Raw genomic sequence first — 22029 nt, 5'->3', positions numbered from 1 at the left:
CCGTTGAAATGTTGATTTAACCGGTTGAATTGGTTTGACAGTTAAGTCAACCAAAGTCAAAACAGTTCAAAAAACCCTTCACACAGGCTGAGGGAAAAACAACCTATTAAAACGAGAAATCAACAGGTTGTTTTTCACTTAGCTTTGAAAATCAATTTTTTTTATTAAACCAGATTGATTCAATTATGAGTTTGATTAAGAGTGGATCTAGCAAATTCTAAACTACCTAGAACTAAACCCTAAACTCAGCAACAAAGTCTTCAAGTTGTCTTCATGGATATTGAGGCATCAAAGCTTCATTTTTAACAGCTAGCACCACCTCCTAAGAAGACACTTGGAGATTATGACATGCAGCAGGGGCCAAGGCATTTTTCAAGTATTGCAATGCTTGTTTCCACCAGGGCCTTGGAAATGAAACTTGCTTTCCTTAGTCTCATCAGTACCCATCAATTTACAGCAATGGATCATGAGGATCCATATACACATTTGGCTACATTTTATGAATGGGTGGAAACAATTGGTTTCAACCAGTTCATATTGAAATTGTTTATGTGTTTGTTTCCATTTTCATTGGTAGGAAAAGCTAAAGAATGAATCAAATCACATTCAAATCAGAGTATCACTAGCTGGAAGGATGTAGAGGAAAAATTTATGCAAATTTTTTTTTTCAATCTCTCGCTACATTAAAGCAAAGTCTGAAATCTCTATGTTTAGACAAGGAGCAAATGAAGCATTTTGTGAGTCATGGGAGAGATTCAAAATGATGTTGAGAAAATGCCCAAATCATGGATTTGAAGATATTGCTCAACTGAGCATATTTCTTAATGATCTCAGATCTGACACTAAGATGCTCCTAAATGTTGCAGCTGGCAGCACAACGATGGTTGATGATGTAGAACAAGCAACAAGGATTATTGATGCATTAACTTCAATTGATTATGAAGCCCAACATGATAGATAAGGTATTCAAAAGAAAGGGTTGTTAGAGTTGAATATCAAGCCCAACATGACACAACAGATTGAGCAATTAACTACACAAAAGGCTAAATTGCCTCAACAATTACAAGTCGTGCAATTATTTTAAAACCAGAGTGAACCAATCAGGTGTGATTTGTGTGGAGGTGATCATCCCAATGATTGTTGTTCTTATCAAAACAATTCAACTGAAGCAGAAGTAAATTACATGGGTAATCAGGGAAGGCAAGGTGGTTTCTCCAAAAACAATAATTCTCAAGGTTGGAGAAGCAATTAGAATCAAAAAATTTGGTGGAATCAAGATAGTGGTTCATCCAACAAGCAAGGTCCTTTCCAACAAGAACATCAATCCTTATATCCTTCGATTCCTAAAAGACTGGACAAATTTGAAGATACCTTGGAGAAATTCATGAAGGCTATTATGGCCAGTTAAGAAAATAATATGCCGACAATAAAAAATATAGAAATTCAGGTGGGACAAATTGCCAAATAATTAGCAGAGATATAAAGTGGCCAGTAGCATTGCAATAAAATTGCCTCTGAAAGTGGTAGAATAGTAAGAGAATGGGATGTTAATAATGTAGAGCCTAAAAAAGAAAGGAAAAATCATACTGAGGGGGGAGGTGTTCTTGAAAAAAGATTTATAATATCTTCATGCTCCTTCAAAGAAAGAGAAGGAAGGAATTGTTTTTGATAATTTGTTCCCTCAAAATTATTTTGCAGGAAATTTGAAGCAATATTCAACATTTGAGAGATTTTTGAAGAATATGAGTTATATTGAAAAGAGAAATATAGAGTTGGAGGATAGATACAATGCCATTATTCAAAAAGGCTTGCCTAAAAAATCCAAGGACCTAGGAAGTTTTAATTTTCCCGTGTTTATAGATGCTTTATTTGTGGACAAGGCCTTACTAGATTTGGGGACAAGCATAAATCTAATTTCTTTGACAATGTTAAAGAAAATAGGTGATTTGGAGATCAAACCCACCAAGATGACATTGCAGTTAGCTGATAAAGTAACCAAGTATCCATATGGTGTGGTTGAAGATGTTCTCGTCAAGGTGGATAAATTCATATTTCCTGTGGATTTTGTTGTGATGGACATTGAAGAAGACGCGGAGGTTCCCTTTGTTAGGATTTATAGCCTTAAACAAGAGGGGGTGAATTGTTTATAAACTTTTGAAGGTATAATGAAATCCAATGATGAATCACGAAAAAATAAATCAAGGAAGCCTAAGAACAAAACTGATTAATTTGATTTCCAGAAAATCAACCGGTTGTTTTTGTGATTCAACCGGTTGTTTTTATCAGCAATGAATAAAACAACTTAAAACAGATATTAAAGAGTTCAGGGGAAAGAGATAAGCACACAAACAGATTTATACTAGTTCACTCTTATCCCAAGAGCTACATCCAGTTCCCAGAAACCACTGGGTATCTACTATGCAATCAATCACATATTACAAACACACAACCACCAAAGAAGTGATCTTGATCCCCTCAAGAACACACACTTTCTTTGGCACACCACAATCACACCACAGATCAAAACACCCTCTAACTCTGTGAAACCCAGTACTTACAGAATTACAAATGAAGAAATAAATAGGATTGATCACACCTGGTACAAATGAAATCAAAGTACACAGGAAGTCCTACTTCACTCTTAGAGAAATATCCAAAGCCTTAAGCAATCTTGGAGAAAAATTGATTTTACAAATTGATCTTGTAAAGTTAATGCTAGAAGCGTAAAACAAAACATTTATACTCCAATTAGCAGTTGAAAACATTTATTATAAAAGCCAAATCAATTTCAAATCATTTAAAGCAGATTTAACTAACTTAACAGAATTATGTTAAGAAAATTCAAAAAACAGTCAGTTGTTTTGTTGAAATAACCGATTGAATTGGTTTGACAACAAAGTTAACCAAATTCAAATTTGCTAAAACCAATTTCAAAAACCTTAAGCATGAAACAACCGATTGAAACGATAAAATAACTAGTTATTTTTTTACTTCTTCATAAAACACTCTTTTCAAAAATATTTGAATTGAATCAGCTTTGGATTCAAACTAAGAGTGAATTAACAAATTCAAACTACCCCAGAACACACACAACTAAGCTACAATCAGCCTTCAAGCAATCCATGGAGATTTGGAATCATCAAAGCTCTTCTTCAACACCCTTGATTTTGGACAGACCTTTCATGAAGACTGCTAGACTCATAATTGATGTTGATAAAGGAGAACTTAAAGTTAGAGCTCAAGATGATGAGGTAACTTTTAATCTTTTTAATGGTCTAAAAAATTGTAATGCAGGGAAGGAATGCTTGCAAAGAAATGCAACAAAGGGAGCATTTCCTACTAAGGAGCAATTGGACCTCTCGAATTTAATTGAGAAAGTTATACATCATCATAGTCCAAAAACAGTTGTCCACCTTGAGATAAATAGGCGTCAAGCTAGATGACGTTAAACGAACGCTTACTGAAAAGCAACCCATTACACATTTTAGTTTTATAATTTGTTATTTTTGTTGACTTTTACTTCTAAACCATGTTTTTATGCAGAGAAACTCGCTCAGGCTTCATAGGTCTCATCCAGGCACAGTATATCTCATCCAGGCAAGTTTGCCGACGTAAAATTGAGTTTTCATATAGGAAATCTCGTCTAAGTGAGATAAATTTGTCGTGAACAAGTTTGATGACGTAAACTTGAATTTTCTTATAAGGAATCTCGCTCGCATAGGCAAAATTTAAAAAAAAAATTGAAAACAAAAATCCTAAAAGACAACTTACTCCCTACATAACTCCCAATCAGTTTTTGGAAGTATGACTTTGCACACGTTAGCAATTACACGTGTTTCCGTAGTTATTGAATAAGGGCCATAGCAAACTGTGTTGCTTGATTTAATTTTAACCTGGAGCAGTTATAAATTCTCATAATTTGACATTTTACAAAAATATAAACTATTTCAATCTTTGCCAAATTCTTGACTGAGAACAAAAAAAACTCCTTATGAAATATGAGAGCATTGTTTAAAAAGAAAAAAACTAGTATAGAAAATAAAAACTTTTATAAAATAAAAAATATGTAATAATAAATAGAAGAAGTTAAAGATAATAAAAAACTATTAAAATATAAAAAATAATACAAGAAAATAAAATAAAATAAAAAAAGCTACTTTAGACTAAAAGTTAGAACAAGTATCGTATATGTCATTAGTCTGATCCTTTGTAAACTATCGGTAATAACATTAGTCCTGATCTTGTAGGAAAAGGAACTATCGGTAATAACATTAGTCCTGATCTGGTAGGAACTACCGGTAATAATGAACTTGCAAAATAAATTTATTTATCATAAAAGGATTCGTTGTTCCTAACTCTGTTTCACCTTTGAACATTTTGAACATGTAAAGTTATATCTGGTCGAAATGGGAATAGCATTTCTCATGTAAAGTTATATTCTGGTCGAAATGGGAATAGCATTTCTCTTCGGCATGTCCATAGAGTTTTGAAAAATCCACACATCTCAAAAATAGAGAGAGATAGAAATTTATCGAACGAACTAGAGCAATTACTTCCTGCACTGCACCCAATTTCCCCAATTTCAGTATAAAATGGTAAAAATATCCTTAAATAAAATGGGGTTCATATAAAATACATTCCAGAATCCCTTTTTGAGAATTTTTCTGAAGTCTTTATTTTTAGAACAAATTTTTTGTATTGTGAATTTTTTTATCCAGAATAAGATTTTGAATTTTGTTCTGGATTTTTATTTCATGGAACACAATAATCTCTTCCGGATTTACTTTTCCAGAATGAATAGCATTTTCGGAAATTTAAAATTATGTAGGGAGCAGGTTCAAAAATTTGGGTGTAAGAAGAATTTGGCCATATTTGGTTTAGTTTTAAAATCTTAAGACATGGACGCACCCTAGATACCTAGCCTTTATCTGACATCTTAATATATGTCGCACCTTTCCAGCAGAGGCAGTCCACCAAATAAGAATAGAGCAACGGATAAATCAAAAACATTAAAATCAACTTTACATATACCATCTGTGTATATAAAACTCCATTTGACAAACTGATTCCTTGAACATAATAGGTTCAGCAGACAAGCAAAAGAAAACAAGAGATAGAGTTGTAAATATTAAAAGTATAGGATAGACAGTACAAATGTCCAAGGAGATCTCAACCGCGTCAAAGTTCTAGTGGCCGTATTTCTGAAACTCCCACTCACTGTTATCTGTACAAGCACAGAATCACAAGTTAGAAGTGCACTTCTTGATCCATAAGGTACCAAAAGAAAAGGAGGATGAAAGGAATCACGTCTGCATACCTAGAGGACAAACTTGACGGGTCTTGAGCCATCGACTAATGCAGTGGAAGTGAAAAGCATGATTACAAACTCCTGTATAAAATATAAGCCAGCGCAAAAATTCAGTGAAAACTAAGAAAAATATTAACAAACCACAGAAGCCTGTCAAAGAATAGCCTACAAACTATTCTTTGAAGTCCCAACTAAACATTATTCCAAAATTAGAAAAAGGTAGATAGAGATAGAAAAAGGTAGAGAGTTTACAACATTGTGAGAATCTAAAAATATCAAAATGTATGTCGGGACAAAGTATATTTTGTCCTGCAAAATGAAGAGGCAAACATATTCCTTCTCCAACTCAATGTTATTAACACGTATTTCCATTATTTCCATCTCAATGTTATGAACACAGTCTATGGAAGCATCCCTTCTTTTCCATTAGACAGAAATAATAACTCATTCACTTCTCTCTTTTGCTTTCCTTTTCTTTAGTAGGCATCTTTTCCATTTCCTCCTTTGTACCAAAAAGCCAGGAGGTCATCATAATAACTCACAACTCTGATTCTTATAGTTTAAACAACGACTCCAATGGTCAATTTAAAAGCTGCAAGAACTTGAATAAAAAGGTGTGGCCACATTCTTTTGGTACAACTCATGGTGATTATCTCATAGACTCGTATTGAGTATAGAATAATTCATGATCTCTGTACTCCTAAAAAATGGAAGGTACACAAACCTTAAATATAACCTAAATACAATATATGATGTGCTTGGCAATAACTGCTAGTATCTCCTTTAGCTCTAAAGTGCAGAAGACCATATCCTATGGTTTAGATGTTTACTGATGAACTTTTGGGCTATGCAATATCAATATGATTGTTCTTGCAATAAAAAGGTTATTTCCTTTTCAAATCATAAACTGCTTGAAGAAACATGATGAAAATGCTAGTTTTTATGTTTTGTTAGCAAATTCCGCATAATTTTGGGTCCTTCGTGAGATAGGCGGGGGAAGTTTCCAATTAGATCAGATGAATACCTAATTTAGTAACCTGAATAACCACAGCAAAACGAGGCAGAGGACGTGCCACAAGATTGAGCAGTCACGTAGTACAACAGTACACGTAAGATACTGAATTTGCTTCAGTTTAAGAGATGAACAGAAACATAAAACGGGGGGAAATATAATAAAGGACTAGCTTGCATCACCTTCCTAGAATAAACCGCGCCTTTTCTCCTACCTCAGGATCAAGGCCATAACAACCACCACCAGCCCAATAACAACCTTGCTTTGGGACAAAGGTTTTGATTCTTGAGTCAAATTCTATATTAATGCTTTAATTTGCCAAATATTAATGACAGCAGCAACAACTTACCCTCTCTTTACGTAAAAACAAACTTCCAATACATTTCCTTGCAGTAGAGATTGAAGAACTCCAACTAAAGAATGTTTTTATTTTAATTTTAAATTATAATATTCCTACAATCATATCTACTTTCCTCAACCCTAAGGTGACACAACGGATAATATCAAGCATTCTAAAAGCTACTTCAAATAAAATCAGAAATTAAAGCTTATCAGAAACATACCCCACGCCACAGTGCATTCTTCGCTAGTTGCGCTGGCCTGGTTGGCTTGGCACTCGATGCCTAAAATCAGTGACCAAGATTTCAAAAGCGGAACGAATCGTTTCAAATTGAACAACAGTTTTCGATTGAAAGAACGCGCTTACAGAGATCCATGATGTGGTTCCGGCAGATGGCACAGTTATCGACAACGATGTCTTCGAAAAGAAAAAAAAAACAGTTAATCCCCAAAAAGAAGAAAAAAATGGGAAAAATTAGGGTTTAAGGAGAAAGCAAAATACCCCAAGCCCAGAGTGCGACGGCGTTCCACTTCTTGATCTCGAAGCGCTTGGGCTTCTTGGAAGACGGGCCGGCGCTGCTCGATGGCTCGCCGGCCGGAATCATTGGCACGTCGGAATCAAGAGTCGCCATGTACCTTTCTCTCGCGGTCGGAACTCTGGGTGATTTGTTCAGTGCTTTCTCCAATTGAATCAACAATAGTGTATTAAGGTCTTCTACGTTTCTACCAACAACAATCATCGGTGTTTATTTACTGGGCTTGTTATAATTGGGCCAGTTTCCTTATTTATTGGACTGATAATTTCTTCCTGCACCCCGGTGAAATTCCTGGTCAATTTTTTTCCATCACAGAAAGGCCATACCAGAATGAAAACAAGGTGCAAACGAATTTGGATATTTCTTATTGCACCGCTACAATTTTTTTTCATGCATCCCTATATTCATGTGAATTTAAAAAATTAATTTGGAAGCTTTTAAAAAATCCCGAGCTAGTGCAAACCGCCCTCGTTCTTTTTTTCTCTACATTTGTATGGAATATTGTTGAGAGCAAGCAACAACGGTGAGATTCTTTTCCTTTATTCATGATTTTGGTGCAATTTTAGTGGACATGTGATTTTCCTAAATCCTAAACCCTAAACTTTAAACTCAATCCAGTGATAGCTAGATGTTTTTGGAAGTGTGTTTCACCGGAGGAGAAGGAAGTCTCTTTTTTTTATTCTAAAATTGGTAATCCTTAATATTTATGATAATGAAAAATCCATAATGAAACAGGAGAGTACATACATATTACATTCTTAAAATGACAATTTATAACTTGTTCTTAAAAATAACAGAAACACATTCTATGAATTTTGAATTTACCATTTGGAAAGTTAAAAAATGTATTCTAGAGAATGTATTTCATAATCGTCTTTTGTCTTATGCATTTTCTATTCCAAAACATATTTTGCTTATGGAACATTCCCTATTTAGAAACCACCCAAAACTGTCAAGGATAATTTGGGTATTTAAAAATTATAGGGGTGCATAAAACAATATGTAAGGGTGCAGAAAGAAAAAGTTATGGGTAGAGAAAGAAATACCCAAAAAAATTTGTGGAGGTGTTAAAAGATAAATGTTAGATTTTTGGTTTGTGTAGCATAGGGTGTTCTTCTTCCTCCGACTTCACCTAATATATATCTAAAGTCATATGGCTTCTTTCTGCACTTTATATATTCACTTTATATTATTCAATTTCTCATATAACACTAATTATAATTTTACTTTTCTATTTAGTATTTTTTTTTCTTATCTAACATCCTTTTATTTTTCTTTTTCTATCTAACACCATTTCAATTAAAAAAATAAATTAAAAAAATTAATAATTTTAATTTTGAATGTATTAAAAAAATAAATATTTTTAATTTTTAAAATAATTATTAATAAATAAATGAGTTTTTACAAAAGAAAATTAATAAATTAAAAATGTTTAATTTAAATTTTTTTAAGAATGAAGAAAACAAAAAATTAAACCCTACAACAACATAAAAGTTGAATCTATAAACATAAATTAGTATTTATATTTTATTATTATTGATGATGTAATCATGTTAATTCAAGTAAAAAATACATAACATAATTATAAAAAAACCAAAGTCAATTAATATTAATTAGTAGTTGACACACAGATAATATTGAAGTGTCTACCCTAAATGCAAAATCCTAAAAAAAATAATAATGCAAATGCTACACTTAATGCTTAAAAATGAGGAGAGAAAAAATGTAAAAATAAATAAATATAGAAAATAAAAACAACAACAATAAAAATAAAAACAAAAACAAAAATAAATAAAGAATGACAAAATAAATAATAATAACTAAAAACAGAAAAGATATAAAATAAAAGCAATATTAAATAAGATAAAAGATATAAAAACAAATCTAAACAAGATTAGGATAAGAGATATAAGGCGAAGTATGTCACACCCAACATCTTTAATTTCTCCATCTTTCCTTTTGTATTACACATCCAACATTTTGTTTCTTGTCAATAAATAGCTTCATTATATGTCATTGAATTATGTACATTCAGTTCTATGACACCAAAAGTTGTTGTTATCAAAAGAGAATGACCCTACAAAGAATGAAAGAAGTCATCTTCGAAAAACTACATAGGGAAGCAGAAGAAAGGGTCACAACAATTAACAGAGGGTAAGTTATTAATTATGTTTCATTTTGCACAAACTATTTAATGTAAAATTGAAGAAAATATTAAATGAATGATCATCTCTCATTTATTTTCCTTTTTATGTTCAACATATACTTAGTTAGTATCACCTTATATCTCTTGTCTTTATCTTGTTTTGATTTTTTTTATATCTTTTATCTTTATCTTATTTTATTTTGCCTTTATTTTATATCTTTTATGTTTTTAGTTATTATTTTTCTTTTACCATTCTTTATTTTTTTTGTTTTTTGTTTTTATTTTTATTGTTTCTATTTTTATTTTCTATATTTATTTATTTTTGAATTTTTCTTCTTCTCATTTTAAGCATTAAGTATAACATTTGCATTAGTTTGTTTTAGGATTTTGCATTTAGGGTAGACACTTCAATATTATATGTGTCCACTACTAATTAATACCAATTGACTTTGGTTTTTTATAATTATGTCCTGTATTTTTTACTTGAAATTAACATGATTACATCATCAATAATAATAAAAATAAATTCTATTTTTTGTTTATAGATTCAACTGTTATGGTTGTAGGCTTTAATTTTTTATTTTCTTCATTCTTAAAAAAAATAAACTAAAGATTTTAAATTTATTACTTTTTTATTTTTATTTTGTAAAAACTTATTTTTTTTAGTCATTAATTATATTTCTAATTATTTTAGAATTAAAGATATCTATTTTTTAATGCATTCAAAATTAAAATTATCAAATTTTTTTATTTTTTACTTTTGAAATGGTACTGAATAGGAAAATAAAAAAAAGGGTGTTGGATAGGAAAATAAAAACAAAAGGTAATAGATGGGAAATAAAAGTGTAAATAATGATATATGAAGAATTAAATCTTATTTTGCTAACTAAATAAAGTGCTATTTATTTACATTCTATTCTTAGTCTCAGATATGGTATTGATTTTTTTTTACAAATAATGCATGTAAACATGTGTTAGTTGGAATTAATGTATTAGATTTTGATAGAATTTTAAAAAATTATATTTTTAAAAGAAAATTAGTTAGATATTATAATTTGATATAAGAAAAAATATTATATCTAAATTATAACTGTAAAGGTATGTTATATTGAAAATTATAATGTGAAAAAATAAAGGTGGAGCAAAGGAAATTATCACTAAAAAAATTATTAAATAAAAATTAATTTTAAAAATAAAAATAAATAATTATATTAATTAAATTAAATATTATTTTATAAATTAAAAAATTATTAGTATTTAAAGTGATTTATATTATTAATAAAAATTTATAAATTAATATTTAACATTAGCTATTAAAATTTATAGTTACTAATTATTTTAAACTCTAAAGTAATTTTTATAAACTAATTTAAAATAGTTATTTAGTTAAAGTCTTTATAACTAATATTAGATACTATACCGGTATGGCGAGGCCGACCCCTGGTCTCCCTGTCCGAGATCCACCTGATTGTTCGAGACCTGACCGAAACCAAAGAAAAATTGGTCGAGACTGGAGAGACTTGGCCGAACGATGAGGCCGAGACCTTAGAAGACCTGGCCGAGACGACCGAGACCATGGAAATCTGGCCGATGGCCGACTCATACCAGGAAAACTTGGCCAACGGCCGACTGCTATTACCGTTAATGCTCAAACCAAAGTCAGTGAAGCTAATTCGAAGGTACCTCGCCATCCGATGTTCACCCGAGACCGAGTGCCGAAGGAGAAGCAAGAGGACGAGAAGAATCCCAACTCATCACCCAGTCACCTAACCGACCGAAGGAAGGAGAAAAAGACTTCAATAGTTTTCTAGGTCCCATCTCCCTAGCAGGAACATATACTAATTTAAAAATTAATTTAAATTTTTTATTAATAATAAAAATTACTTTATATACCAATAACTTTTTACTTTATAAAATAATATATAATTTAATTAATATAATAATTAATATTTTTAATTTTTAAAATTAGTTGTCTTTTAATTATTTTCTTGTAATACATGCAAAGTGAATACTTCAAACAAAAGAAAAATAATGAAAACATTTTCAGTGGTTTGCATTGCTTAATTAACACATACTTATTATTTTAAAATGTATAAAATAATATCGATTATTATTGTATAAAAAAATTGATAGCTTTTCATATTAGTACAATTATAATTGCAATTTATTTTGAGCATAGTAAACATGACACATTTCGTTTGCGTATTTTTGAACTGACAAAACTAGATTTTTGGGTTTTGAGTTGCGTGAAAGAAAATAGAAGAAAACTTGGGATGGAATAGAATTTGTACAGAACATTAATTCTTTAGAAAATGTGAAGTGTGAACTATGCACCCAAACTTTGATTTGAAGTTATGAACCAAAATCATTTATTGTAGGGAAATAAAGTGCACGAAATCCCTTTCTTCATTGAATCCCATTACAGTTTCTATGATGAGTTGTGTGGAATCCACATCCTACCAACGCCTAGACAAGAAAGAAGATTCAAATTTAATAAATCTTCTACCTACGATATCTGTTTCTATAAGAAGGCATTAAAAGAAGTGTCAAGCATAAATTTAAGATCATTCAATTAATGTTCAATGCAAAGATTTACTTCTATTAATGAAGCTTTCAAATATCAAACTTACGTTGACATTTAATTTTTTTTCTCTTACTCTCTTTATAATACATGTATAACATCATGAAAGAAAAATGTGATAAAAAAATGCATTAATATACTTTACAAAATAAAAGTGAAAGTGAACCCTAATATTTTACATTAATTGACTTTTGATTCGAGTTAGAAAGTAAATAATACTTTACTTATAAAGGAAATCGATGTCATATCCATTTTCTACATCACTTTGTCATTCAACTGACATAAAAAATTCTTTAGCTTTTACATTGGTTAAATGACTAATTAATGTATATAAATATTACAATGGTTTTTTTATGACTTATGTAATATATACTTCACAAATTTAAAGACTAATGAATGTAGAAAATTGATTACAAAATTATCACTCTATTAGTTTTCACGTCGATTTATCATAAATCAATGTTATTTAAATTATGTAAAATTATCTTATTACAAAAAAGAAACAAGAATCATGCCAAATGTTAGCAGAAGAGTGTTCTCAATTGAAAAGCAAGTAAAACTTTAATAAAGTATCTTTTTATTTCAATAATAATAACTATTTTTCTAAATATTTTTTAAGTAAATAAACAAAAGGTTATACATAAATCACTTAACCAAACTAAAAATATAGCACTCTCGTGTGGTTCATTTTACATAATAGATGTGCTTCTTTGCCTTCACATAGAAAATAAAAAGATTATTTTCTCCAACAAAACAATTCGGTGATAAACACACAAAATTTGTTGATAAATAAGACCTCAGTACAATTATTTGTCGGAATCTATCATTTGATAAATTTACATAAAGAAAATATTGGTCAGTACGTAATTCCTATAAGTAACTTTCAATAGAAATTTCTATAAGTAACTTTCATTAGCAATTAGCATGAGTAAATAACTAATAAAAAATATTTATATGTAATATTATCCATGTACTATTTATGGTTAATTTTTTATAGTCAATATTACATACTGATGTGTAGGTAATTGATATATGTGGGTTTTTATAATAATTGATGCAGGTAAAAAATATATGAATCATCTATGAAAGAATGAAAATTTGCTAGTTAAAAAAATTGTCGATAAATCCATCAATACTTATACTAAAAAATATTTTTTTTTTTGTTATATATACAATATTTCTAATATTTTTTCATAATAAGTATAACCCAGTATTAAAATATCATATGTGGGTTTGTTCAATCATACAACGTAAGTAAGTTTTAACACAAAATCTAAACCAAGTTTTAAGAACACTTAATTTCTAACAATAAAATACACAAATTTTAGCAATACTTAATTCAAGCCAAAATTTAACACCACTTAATTCAAATCAAGTTCTAACAAAATGTTTACAAACAAAATTGTATAACCAAATAGGTTCTATGTTGGTGATTTTGAGTTTTGCCCCATCATACACAGTATTTCAACTATAAATGATGGATATAGAACAATAACCACACTAGAGGAGTGGTATTGTTGCACTAGAACAATAACAAATTAAATTACTTTTAATCTAAACCAATTACAACAATTGAGAATTTCATATAGATTAATAAAAATGGATATCTAAACATATATACATTGCTTATTAGAATAAGTAGACATAATATATCTTGTATTGCCAACATATTGACTCCATTAAAATTGCCAAGTAGGAGATATTATACACACATGATATGATTGAATAAATAATAATGATTCCGTGTGAGTATATGATCCTTTACACCTTTTTCTTCTCTCCTTTCCCATTCGCCAAATCATATTTTTCTTTTATTTTTACCACTATCACCCCTATATTCATATTTTTCCCTTCGAAGAACAAGTTTATTTTGAAGAATAGTCGAGTTAAGTTTTTATTCAAATTAGTTCAATATGGTTCCAATTTGATACTCTTTTGTAAGAGGTAGTTTTGTTATTTGTATAAAGACTTGGAGTATCCCTGAAATACTTTGCATTATTTATTATTTTATTTACTAATAAAAAAACTTTAGTTCATACTAGTTCAATTTAGTTTTGGGGCTTTTCAAATGCCATAAAAGCAAGTCATTTTTTCTTTTATTCATTTGCTTTTAGCCAATAACTTGGTTCTTGCTCCCCATGTCCTTACTCTACTTAAAAAATGGGAAGGATTTACAAAACAAAATGCTAATGAATAAGAGTTTTAAGTGTTTTTTTATTCTTTTTTCATCTACTTTTCGCTAGCATTTTGGAGCTTCGGGGGATGTGATTGTTTACAACCTAATAATGTTTGCAAAGAAATATCATTATTAGCTCTTAAGGTCATATAAGGGATGTGATTGTTTACAACCTAATAATGTTTGCAAAGAAATAACATTATTAGCTCTTAAGGTCATATAAGTTATTATTTGTAAGAAACATGTTTTCGCTTATATGGTTAACTATTTTTCTTGCATATAAGTTATATGAGCCTTACATGATAAAAAAAACAATAATTTAGGATCGTATTTAAGAAAAACCACTATTGTGTGACAAGTTTGTAAAATGTATTTCTTTATATATTTTATTTCTTTGTGAATATTTTTTCTTTGGTTTCCAACCTCACCCCATAGCTTGAAAGACAAAATAAGGTAGTCTAGTTAACATACAATAGAGAGATTTTTGCCTTATAACTCAAAGCACTAAACATAAAAAGAGAAATATATAATAGTTTCTCTCTAGAGCACTAAAAAAATAATCTAAAAATGGTTATTGATGTAATTAAGGGATGAAGTACCTTTTTCCTATGTTGTAAAAGTAAGAGTGTGCATAAATTATTAGTGAAAAAAATCTCCATATCCTATCAACCAAATCAAGTATCCAACCAACATATAAAATTTGTAGAAATCTAACGTAAATGCGTAAGTGCGAGAATGAGAAAAGATAAATTTAAGCTAGAGAGTCAAAGTAGGAATTGAACCATAGATGAAATGCTACAATTACAATATGAACATGAGGTGGTCGTTAGGAGGAGGCTATTTGGAAGGTGAGGGCATTGCCATTACAAAAATGAGATGGTTGCCACAATGAGATATTTTTTTTTAATCAACAAAAGAATGAATTAATATGGAACATTTTAGGGGTGCTCCAACCCTTTTACATCCCAAAAGGTTATGATTTCTACATAACCCCCAAAAGAAAGAACCATCAGATGACTACCACCTTACTAGCTATCAACAGAGCAACTATACAAAAACAAGTCCTACTATAGGCAAATATGGCAATACTAAGAGTAGTAGGCACACAAACAAAAAGATATACTATCTCAGCAAAAGCTAACCAAAAAGCAACCCTCACAAAAGACTTAAGCACAACCATGAGCTCTTAATACCAGCATTGTTGGAGATGCATTAGAAGCAAAGGTGAAATTTGTTCTCACAAAATAAAGAGAAAGTCGGAGTAGATTGCTTTACATCCGAGAGCCTCCAACCTTTGTAGGTGTCCCCCTCCACATCATGACAACACTTACACCACCAAAAAACCTCAAATCCAAACATGATATACATAGATTACCTCATTCCTTTCCCACGGATAGATGTAGACCAACAAACAAAACCTCATGTAGAAAGTTGCAGAACGAAAGCCAATATGTTGTCTCTTGATAAAAGTCCACCATCCTTACATACTTGTACAAACGAAAAACCTTTCTCTACATGTTGTTGAAACCAAATTGCCCCAAAATTCCATGTGGGCGGATACAGAACATAACCATTACAAATAAGGGTACAAAAAAGAAAATCACCACTAGACCCTGAGCATAGTCTCGACACATGCAGAAGAATTGCACCAACAAGCAATTAGTTGGCACCAGAATCACCTAATACTCAATGAACATTGATTAGGACATAAAAACCAATATGAAAAAGAGTAATTAAAGCTAGGTAGTTTACTTTTCAGCCAAATCCAAGATTTTAATTGGGCCATATACAGAATCCCCTTTGGATCTACCTTCTCCTCTTTAAAGATAACATCATTCCTAAGTTTCCAAATGCACCATACTATTGCAAGTCACATACCTTTCCACCCCAAGTTTTGCTTATGGTTTAATTGGAAGGAATTGCAGAAAATGGGTCATGACATTATTATGTTGTGTTGATTAAGAACCTACCCACCTCCAACATGCATACCACACCAAAGATACAATATCATATGATGTAAAGAGATGCAACATTGTTTTTTTATGTTGTAGACATAATGGGCAGAAAGTGGAAGTTGACAAAATCCCTTTTCTAGCTAGATTCGATCTAGTTGCAACTTTCCAAGCTTATCCACACCAAAGCTCGAGCATTAGGAAAAACCTTAACAACCTAAAGGGATTTTACAAAAATCAATTTTATAAACTATTTTCTAATTTGGTATTTAATTCTACCAAGATTTTATCTACCAACTTTAAAATCTAAAGTAATTGACACCTAAAACTTTCGTAGCTAATTAAATATCAATTTATAAACTAGATTATATTTTTTTTATTAATAATAGAAACCACATTAGATATCAAAATATCCAAGATTTTTCGTAGCTAAGAATTATTTATGCAATGCTATATAACTATTATTGTTCAAATATTGATTAGCTAAATCATTCCTCCAGTTTTTCCATAAGAAACAAATGATTATCTTTTCTATCCTAATTACTCCCTTTATTTGTATTTATAATATTCAATTATCTAATCTATCGGATTAATGAAAGTCATTATTTTAGTAGTCTATAATAATAAATTTGTCTTAAATTTATCACTAAAAAAAATTATTTAACAACAACTAAATTTAAAGAAAAAAAATAATAAATCACTATATGACTAAGTTAAATACTATTCTAAAAGATTATTGATATATAAACTAATTTATATTATTAATAAAAATTTATAGAATAGTTTCTAAATTGGTATACAACATTAACTACCAATATTTTAACTACTAACTACTTTAGATTCTAAATTAATATTTAATTTAAAATTAGAAACTTATTTAGAATCTAAAGTAGTTAGTAGCTAAAACTTTGATAGGTAATATTTGATACTGATTTAGAATTTTTTTATAAATTTTTATTAATAATAAAAATTATTTTAAATATCAATAACTTTTTAGTTTATTAAAATAATATCTAACTTCGTCATTACTAACTAAAGTGATTAATTATTTTTTTTCTAAATTAATTGTTATTAAATAATTTTTATGTGTATTTTTTTTCTAAATTATTCATTAAAATACTCTTTAGTCTAGATATTTGTCCACTGGTTTTGGAAATATTTTATTCTAAAAGTAATTAATAGAGGAAACAAGTAACAACACTTTTTTTTTAAAAACGCAGCAGACCCCACTCCCGTCACACACATTCTTTCTCTCTCTCTCTCTTCATATGCTTTTCTCTCCCTATCTTCTAATTTTCTCTCCCAAACTTCATCTATTTTAGAATCTGATCATACCACACTGTAGTTGAGGAGTTAAGGAACATTTCTACCCGATCATATTTTTAAACAGAGTAAGTTCATTTTTACTCTAAATATCCTTTGTTCTATGATTTTCCTTAGGATTTAGTCATCAATATTGGTCGGGTCAGTTGAGAAGTTTAACCCTCTCAACTTATTCTACTATATGCAGAATTTTTGTTCTGTTTGGGTAACTTGAATTAGGCCCGTAAATCTTGAAGCTTATCCAGACTGTGGGAAATAAAATTCTAGAAGTTGCTTGGAAAGCAAGCAATTGAGGTAAGGGAAGCAAAATTCAATTTTTAATAGCACCCTAGGATAGAAGATCTGAATGCGGAAGGGACGTGGTCCCAATATTGAATTTCTCTTGCAGGGTGTTATTTGTTTATATATTGTGTGTTTGTTTATATATTATTTAAACTTTATAAATATTATATTTTGATAGTTTGAGAGTTAAATATTGTTTTTAACATTGGAAAAGTTATGGAATGATATGAATTTTTAAACGTTATGTGATTGAATGATATGTATTATATATGAATGATGTAAATAGTATGAAATTGATGTCATACATTTGGGATAATATATGAGTTGTTGTTTGATGGTACGTTAAGTATGAAAAGCCTATGTTTAACGGAGATCCTCTGGCTTCACTAATGATCTAAGTCATGTAGACTAAGATATTAGGTGGTGAGAAGCTGAGAGGGAGTTCATACACACCGGGTCCCACTGTAGACACTCGGTATTGGATGTTTGAACTTACCCTGATCCTTTCTATTAGATTCGCTGGTAATCTTTGGGTCAGGTGTTAGTCTCTGGTAGGGGCATACTTAATGAGTCTTCCGGAAGACGAAGTGGGATTGAAATGAAATCCAATGATTATGATTGAAAATAGATCCATGTGTGGTCTATATGAATGATGGAATTGGTATTGAAATTTTACATGAAATCATTTAAAGAAATGTTTATAAATTATTAGTCTAAATTGGTTCTATTTCTATGAATTATGTTATGGATTTTCTTTGCACTAGCTTACCCTTGCTTTTCGTGTGGTGTTTGAACTGCGATGACTGTACTATGTACACAAGCAGATGATCGTACAGGTGTAGGAGAGCCTTAGAGGTTTCAAAGTTTTATTTTGAGCTACGGATATGTAAATATTTGTATTTCTATAAATCCTAATCATGTATTAGGAATGTTTAGAAAAACTCCAAGTTTGTATAGAATCTGGTAGAATTTTTATTGTAATATCTATATGTAAATTATGGGGTGTTACATTTAATGGTATCAGAGCGGTTCATCCTTAGGATGACTTGAGGGTAGTGGATTTATTGTGTTTCTCCTGCGTGTAGATTTTTGTTTAAGTCTAGCTTTAAGACTTAGTTAAAAGTTTCTAATGAGATGTTTGAGAAAGTTGTTTTCTTGAATCTGTTTTGTGCTTGAGCAAAGTAGTTGTTATGAATAAAGATGAAAGTATTAAGAATGAAAAGAATCTTGATAGAGTGGTGAGGGTGCACACTCATGACTAGATCAATATTATTTTCTATCTTAATTCTAAGTAGCTAGAGTACATTTTAGAGATAAGTTTTGATTAGTTTTTTTACCTGTTTCGTATGATTATATCTTTGAAGTTTATTTGTCTTAAAGATGTAGTTGGAAATTTTTAGTAATTTCTAATCCAATTATTTATGTGCTTAGAAGATGGCACGTAGACCACCTACTCCTCCTCCACCAGGAGATATGCCCAACTTAGCTCGGGCAATAGAGATGATGGCAACAGCCTTGCAACAACAGAGTGCTACTATGGCACAACAACATCAAGCTGCCCTTCATCAATTAGAAACTACTAGATTAGTAGCTGAAACATCTCAGCTTCATCAACAACCCCATACCTTTAGTCTGGAGGATTTTCTGAGACACAATCCACCCAAGTTTAATGGAAAGGTAAATCCAGATGAAGCAGACCAGTGGGTGAGAGACATAGAAAGAATCTTTGAAGCTACTCAAGGCCCTGAAGAGAGAAAGTTATCCTATGCCATTTATGTACTAACTGAAGAAGCTGAATTTTGGTGGATAGGCATGAAGCAAATGATGGAAGACAAAGGAGAAAATGCCACTTGGGAGAACTTCAAAATAAGATTCCTAGAGGAGTATTTTCCTGATAGTGTTAGATATGCAAAAGAAATTGAATTCATGCAGCTGGAACAAGGAAATCTTTTAGTCACTGAATATGCTACTAGGTTCAAACACCTAGCTAGATTCTACACCCAGACCATGACTGAGGCTTGGAGATGTAGAAAATTTGAGTTTGGGTTGAAGCAAGAGCTTAAAGAAGTGGTGATTCCTATGTCCATTAGAGATTTCCCTGCTCTAGTAGAGAAATCAAAAGTAGTGGAGAGTTTGAAAAGTAGTAGCAAACTTGCTAAGCCTCAAGTGGGAGGACCTTCTAAAAGCACACCCAAATATGAAGATAAAAAGAAGCCTTATTCCAGACCTCAATCCTTCAGGAGTGGAGGGCCTACTTCTCAGTTGCTACCAAATGTCAAATGTTTTAGATGTGGTGGGGAACACATAGTTAAATTTTGTCCTCATCCAGTGCCAAACGCTACATGTGATAGATGCCATAGATATGGTCATGCTACGAAGGACTGTCGTGCCAGACTTCCAGTCCCAAATATTACTGGAGTACATCAGAATAATAATCACAAACCCAGAGCTACTGGTAGAGTTTTTGCCATTTATGGAGCTAAAGCTTCGAAGTATGATAGCCTTGTTAGAGGTATTTGTTCTATCCTTGGAACACAATTATCTGTATTGTTTGATTCTAGGGCAACCCATTCTTTTATATCTTTTGATTGTGCTAAGAAAGTTAAGTTGTCAATCCGAGAGTTAGAATTTGAGTTGGTGGTATCTACACCAACAGAAGGTATTATAGTAACTTCTTCCATGTGTGCTGAGTGTCTAGTAATTATAGATGGGCAAAGATACAAGATCAACATGATTTGTATACCTCTAAAAGATTTGGAGGTTATTTTGGGAATGAATTAGTTGTCTGCTAATTATAGATTGTGGTCAGATGAAGTTAATTTTCCCTAAATTAGAAGGAATGCAGGTTATCTCAGCTTATCAGTTTGAGAGAGAGATACAAGAAGGTGCAAGATGTTTTATGCTTTTGGCTTATTCTATAGTTACAGATAAAGTACAAAAAGAGATGTTTGTAGTTCAGGAGTTTATGGATGTATTCCATGATGAGATTTATGGTCTTCCACCAAAGAGAGAGATAGAGTTTGCAATTGACTTGATTCCTGGAGTAGGCCTGGTGTCAATCTCTCCATACCGAATGACACCAGCGGAGTTAGCAGAATTGAAGAAACAACTAGAAGACTTATTAGAGAAACAATTCATTCGACCTAGTGTTTCTTCATGGGGAGCTCTAGTGCTATTAGTGAAGAAGAAAGATGGTTTGTCACGTCTATGCATAGATTATAGACAATTAAACAAGTTAACAATAAAGAATAAATATTCTCTTCCTAGAATTGATGATCTGATGGATCAGTTGCATGGGGCAGTTGTCTTTTCTAAAATAGATCTGTGCTCAGGTTATCACCAAATTTCAGTGAAAGCGGAAGATGTTCAGAAGACTGTTTTTAGATCAAGGTATGGTCACTATGAATTTTTGGTCATGCCATTTGGTGTGACCAATGCTCCAGCTATCTTCATGGATTATATGAATCGGATATTCAAACATTTTCTTGATAAGTTTGTGGTAGTGTTCATAGATGATATCTTGATCTATTCTCGTACAAGGGAAGAACATGCAGAACATCTTAAAACTGTCCTGAACATTTTGGGAGAAAAACAGTTATATCCTAAAAACTGTCAGAAATACAGTTTTTAGGACATGTCATCTCTGCACAGGGAATATCAGTAGATCCTTCTAAAGTGGAGGTTGTACTTTAGTGGGAACGTCCTAAAACAGTTACAAAAATTAGAAGCTTTGTCGGGTTAGCAGGATATTACAGGAGATTTATAGAAGGCTTTTCTAAAATAGTGGCTCCTTTGACCCAATTGACTAGAAAGGATCATCCTTTTGCATGGACTGAACAATGTGAGAGAAGCTTTGAAGAGTTGAAAAGAAAGTTGACTAATGCTCCTGTATTGACAATCCCTGATACCAATCAATCTTTTGAAGTTTTCTGTGATGCTTCCTATCAGGGATTGGGTTGTGTTCTGATGCAGAATAAGAAAGTTGTTGCCTACGCTTCTCGTCAGTTAAAGGTGCATGAAAGAAACTATCCAACTCATGATCTAGAATTGGCCGCAGTTGTCTTTGCTTTAAAAATATGGAGACATTTTCTTTATGGAGTTAGTTTTAATGTGTTCAGTGATCATAAAAGCTTAAAGTATTTGTTTGATCAGAAGGAGTTAAATATGAGGTAGAGGAGATGGATTGAATTTTTTTAAAGGACTATGATTTCCAGCTAATATACCATCCTGGGAAGGCAAATGTTGTTGCAGATGCGTTGAGTCATAAAAAGATACAAATGTCGTCGCTTATGATTAGAGAGTTAACATTGATTGAAGATTTCAGAAGTATGAATTTGGATGTTTCCATGTCTTCAAATTGCATTAGTTGTAATA

At 31.1% G+C, this 22029-nt stretch overlaps 2 protein-coding genes and 1 pseudogene across 2 annotated transcripts; 1 reads left to right on the top strand and 2 right to left on the bottom strand.

Moving 5' to 3' along the window:
• Nucleotides 1–686: 686 nt before the first annotated feature.
• Nucleotides 687–792, bottom strand: LOC137811603 (small nucleolar RNA R71; annotated as a pseudogene).
• A 4204-nt stretch (nucleotides 793–4996) lies between these two features.
• Nucleotides 4997–7373, bottom strand: LOC137832686 (RING-box protein 1a). The gene is made up of 5 exons (XM_068640992.2): nucleotides 7162–7373; nucleotides 7027–7077; nucleotides 6884–6943; nucleotides 5318–5389; nucleotides 4997–5224 (listed from the first exon to the last, which is right to left on the bottom strand). The coding sequence occupies exons 1-5, from the start codon at nucleotides 7289–7291 to the stop codon at nucleotides 5187–5189; spliced, it is 351 nt and encodes a 116-aa protein (XP_068497093.1). The 5' UTR covers nucleotides 7292–7373; the 3' UTR covers nucleotides 4997–5186.
• Nucleotides 7374–19734: 12361 nt separating this feature from the next.
• LOC150023069 (uncharacterized) lies at nucleotides 19735–21329 on the top strand. The gene is made up of 3 exons (XM_090297697.1): nucleotides 19735–20314; nucleotides 20610–20849; nucleotides 21307–21329. Exons 1-3 carry the CDS (start codon nucleotides 19735–19737, stop codon nucleotides 21327–21329), a joined length of 843 nt encoding a protein of 280 aa, XP_090153823.1.
• Nucleotides 21330–22029: the final 700 nt, after the last annotated feature.

Source organism: Phaseolus vulgaris, chromosome 11 (genome assembly GCF_051622355.1).
Source record: "Phaseolus vulgaris cultivar YP4 chromosome 11, ASM5162235v1, whole genome shotgun sequence".
Classification (NCBI taxonomy): Eukaryota; Viridiplantae; Streptophyta; class Magnoliopsida; order Fabales; family Fabaceae; genus Phaseolus; species Phaseolus vulgaris.
The sequence above is the reverse complement of the archived record's forward strand: the minus strand, read 5'-3'. Positions and strand labels throughout refer to the sequence as shown.

Bases quoted from the DNA above. Each gene is read 5' to 3' on its own strand.
- LOC137832686 (XM_068640992.2), bottom strand. From the start codon at position 7,291: ATGGCGACTCTTGATTCCGACGTGCCAATGATTCCGGCCGGCGAGCCA. The intron at 7,078-7,161 runs GTATTTTGCTTT...TTCTTTTCGAAG, and splicing joins CGTCGCACTCTGGGCTTGGG to ACATCGTTGTCGATAACTGT. The intron at 6,944-7,026 runs GTAAGCGCGTTC...CACTGATTTTAG, and splicing joins GAACCACATCATGGATCTCT to GCATCGAGTGCCAAGCCAAC.
- LOC150023069 (XM_090297697.1), top strand. From the start codon at position 19,735: ATGTCCATTAGAGATTTCCCTGCTCTAGTAGAGAAATCAAAAGTAGTG. The intron at 20,315-20,609 runs GTATTATAGTAA...AGATGTTTGTAG, and splicing joins GGTATCTACACCAACAGAAG to TTCAGGAGTTTATGGATGTA. The intron at 20,850-21,306 runs GTTTGTCACGTC...ATCTCTGCACAG, and splicing joins ATTAGTGAAGAAGAAAGATG to GGAATATCAGTAGATCCTTC.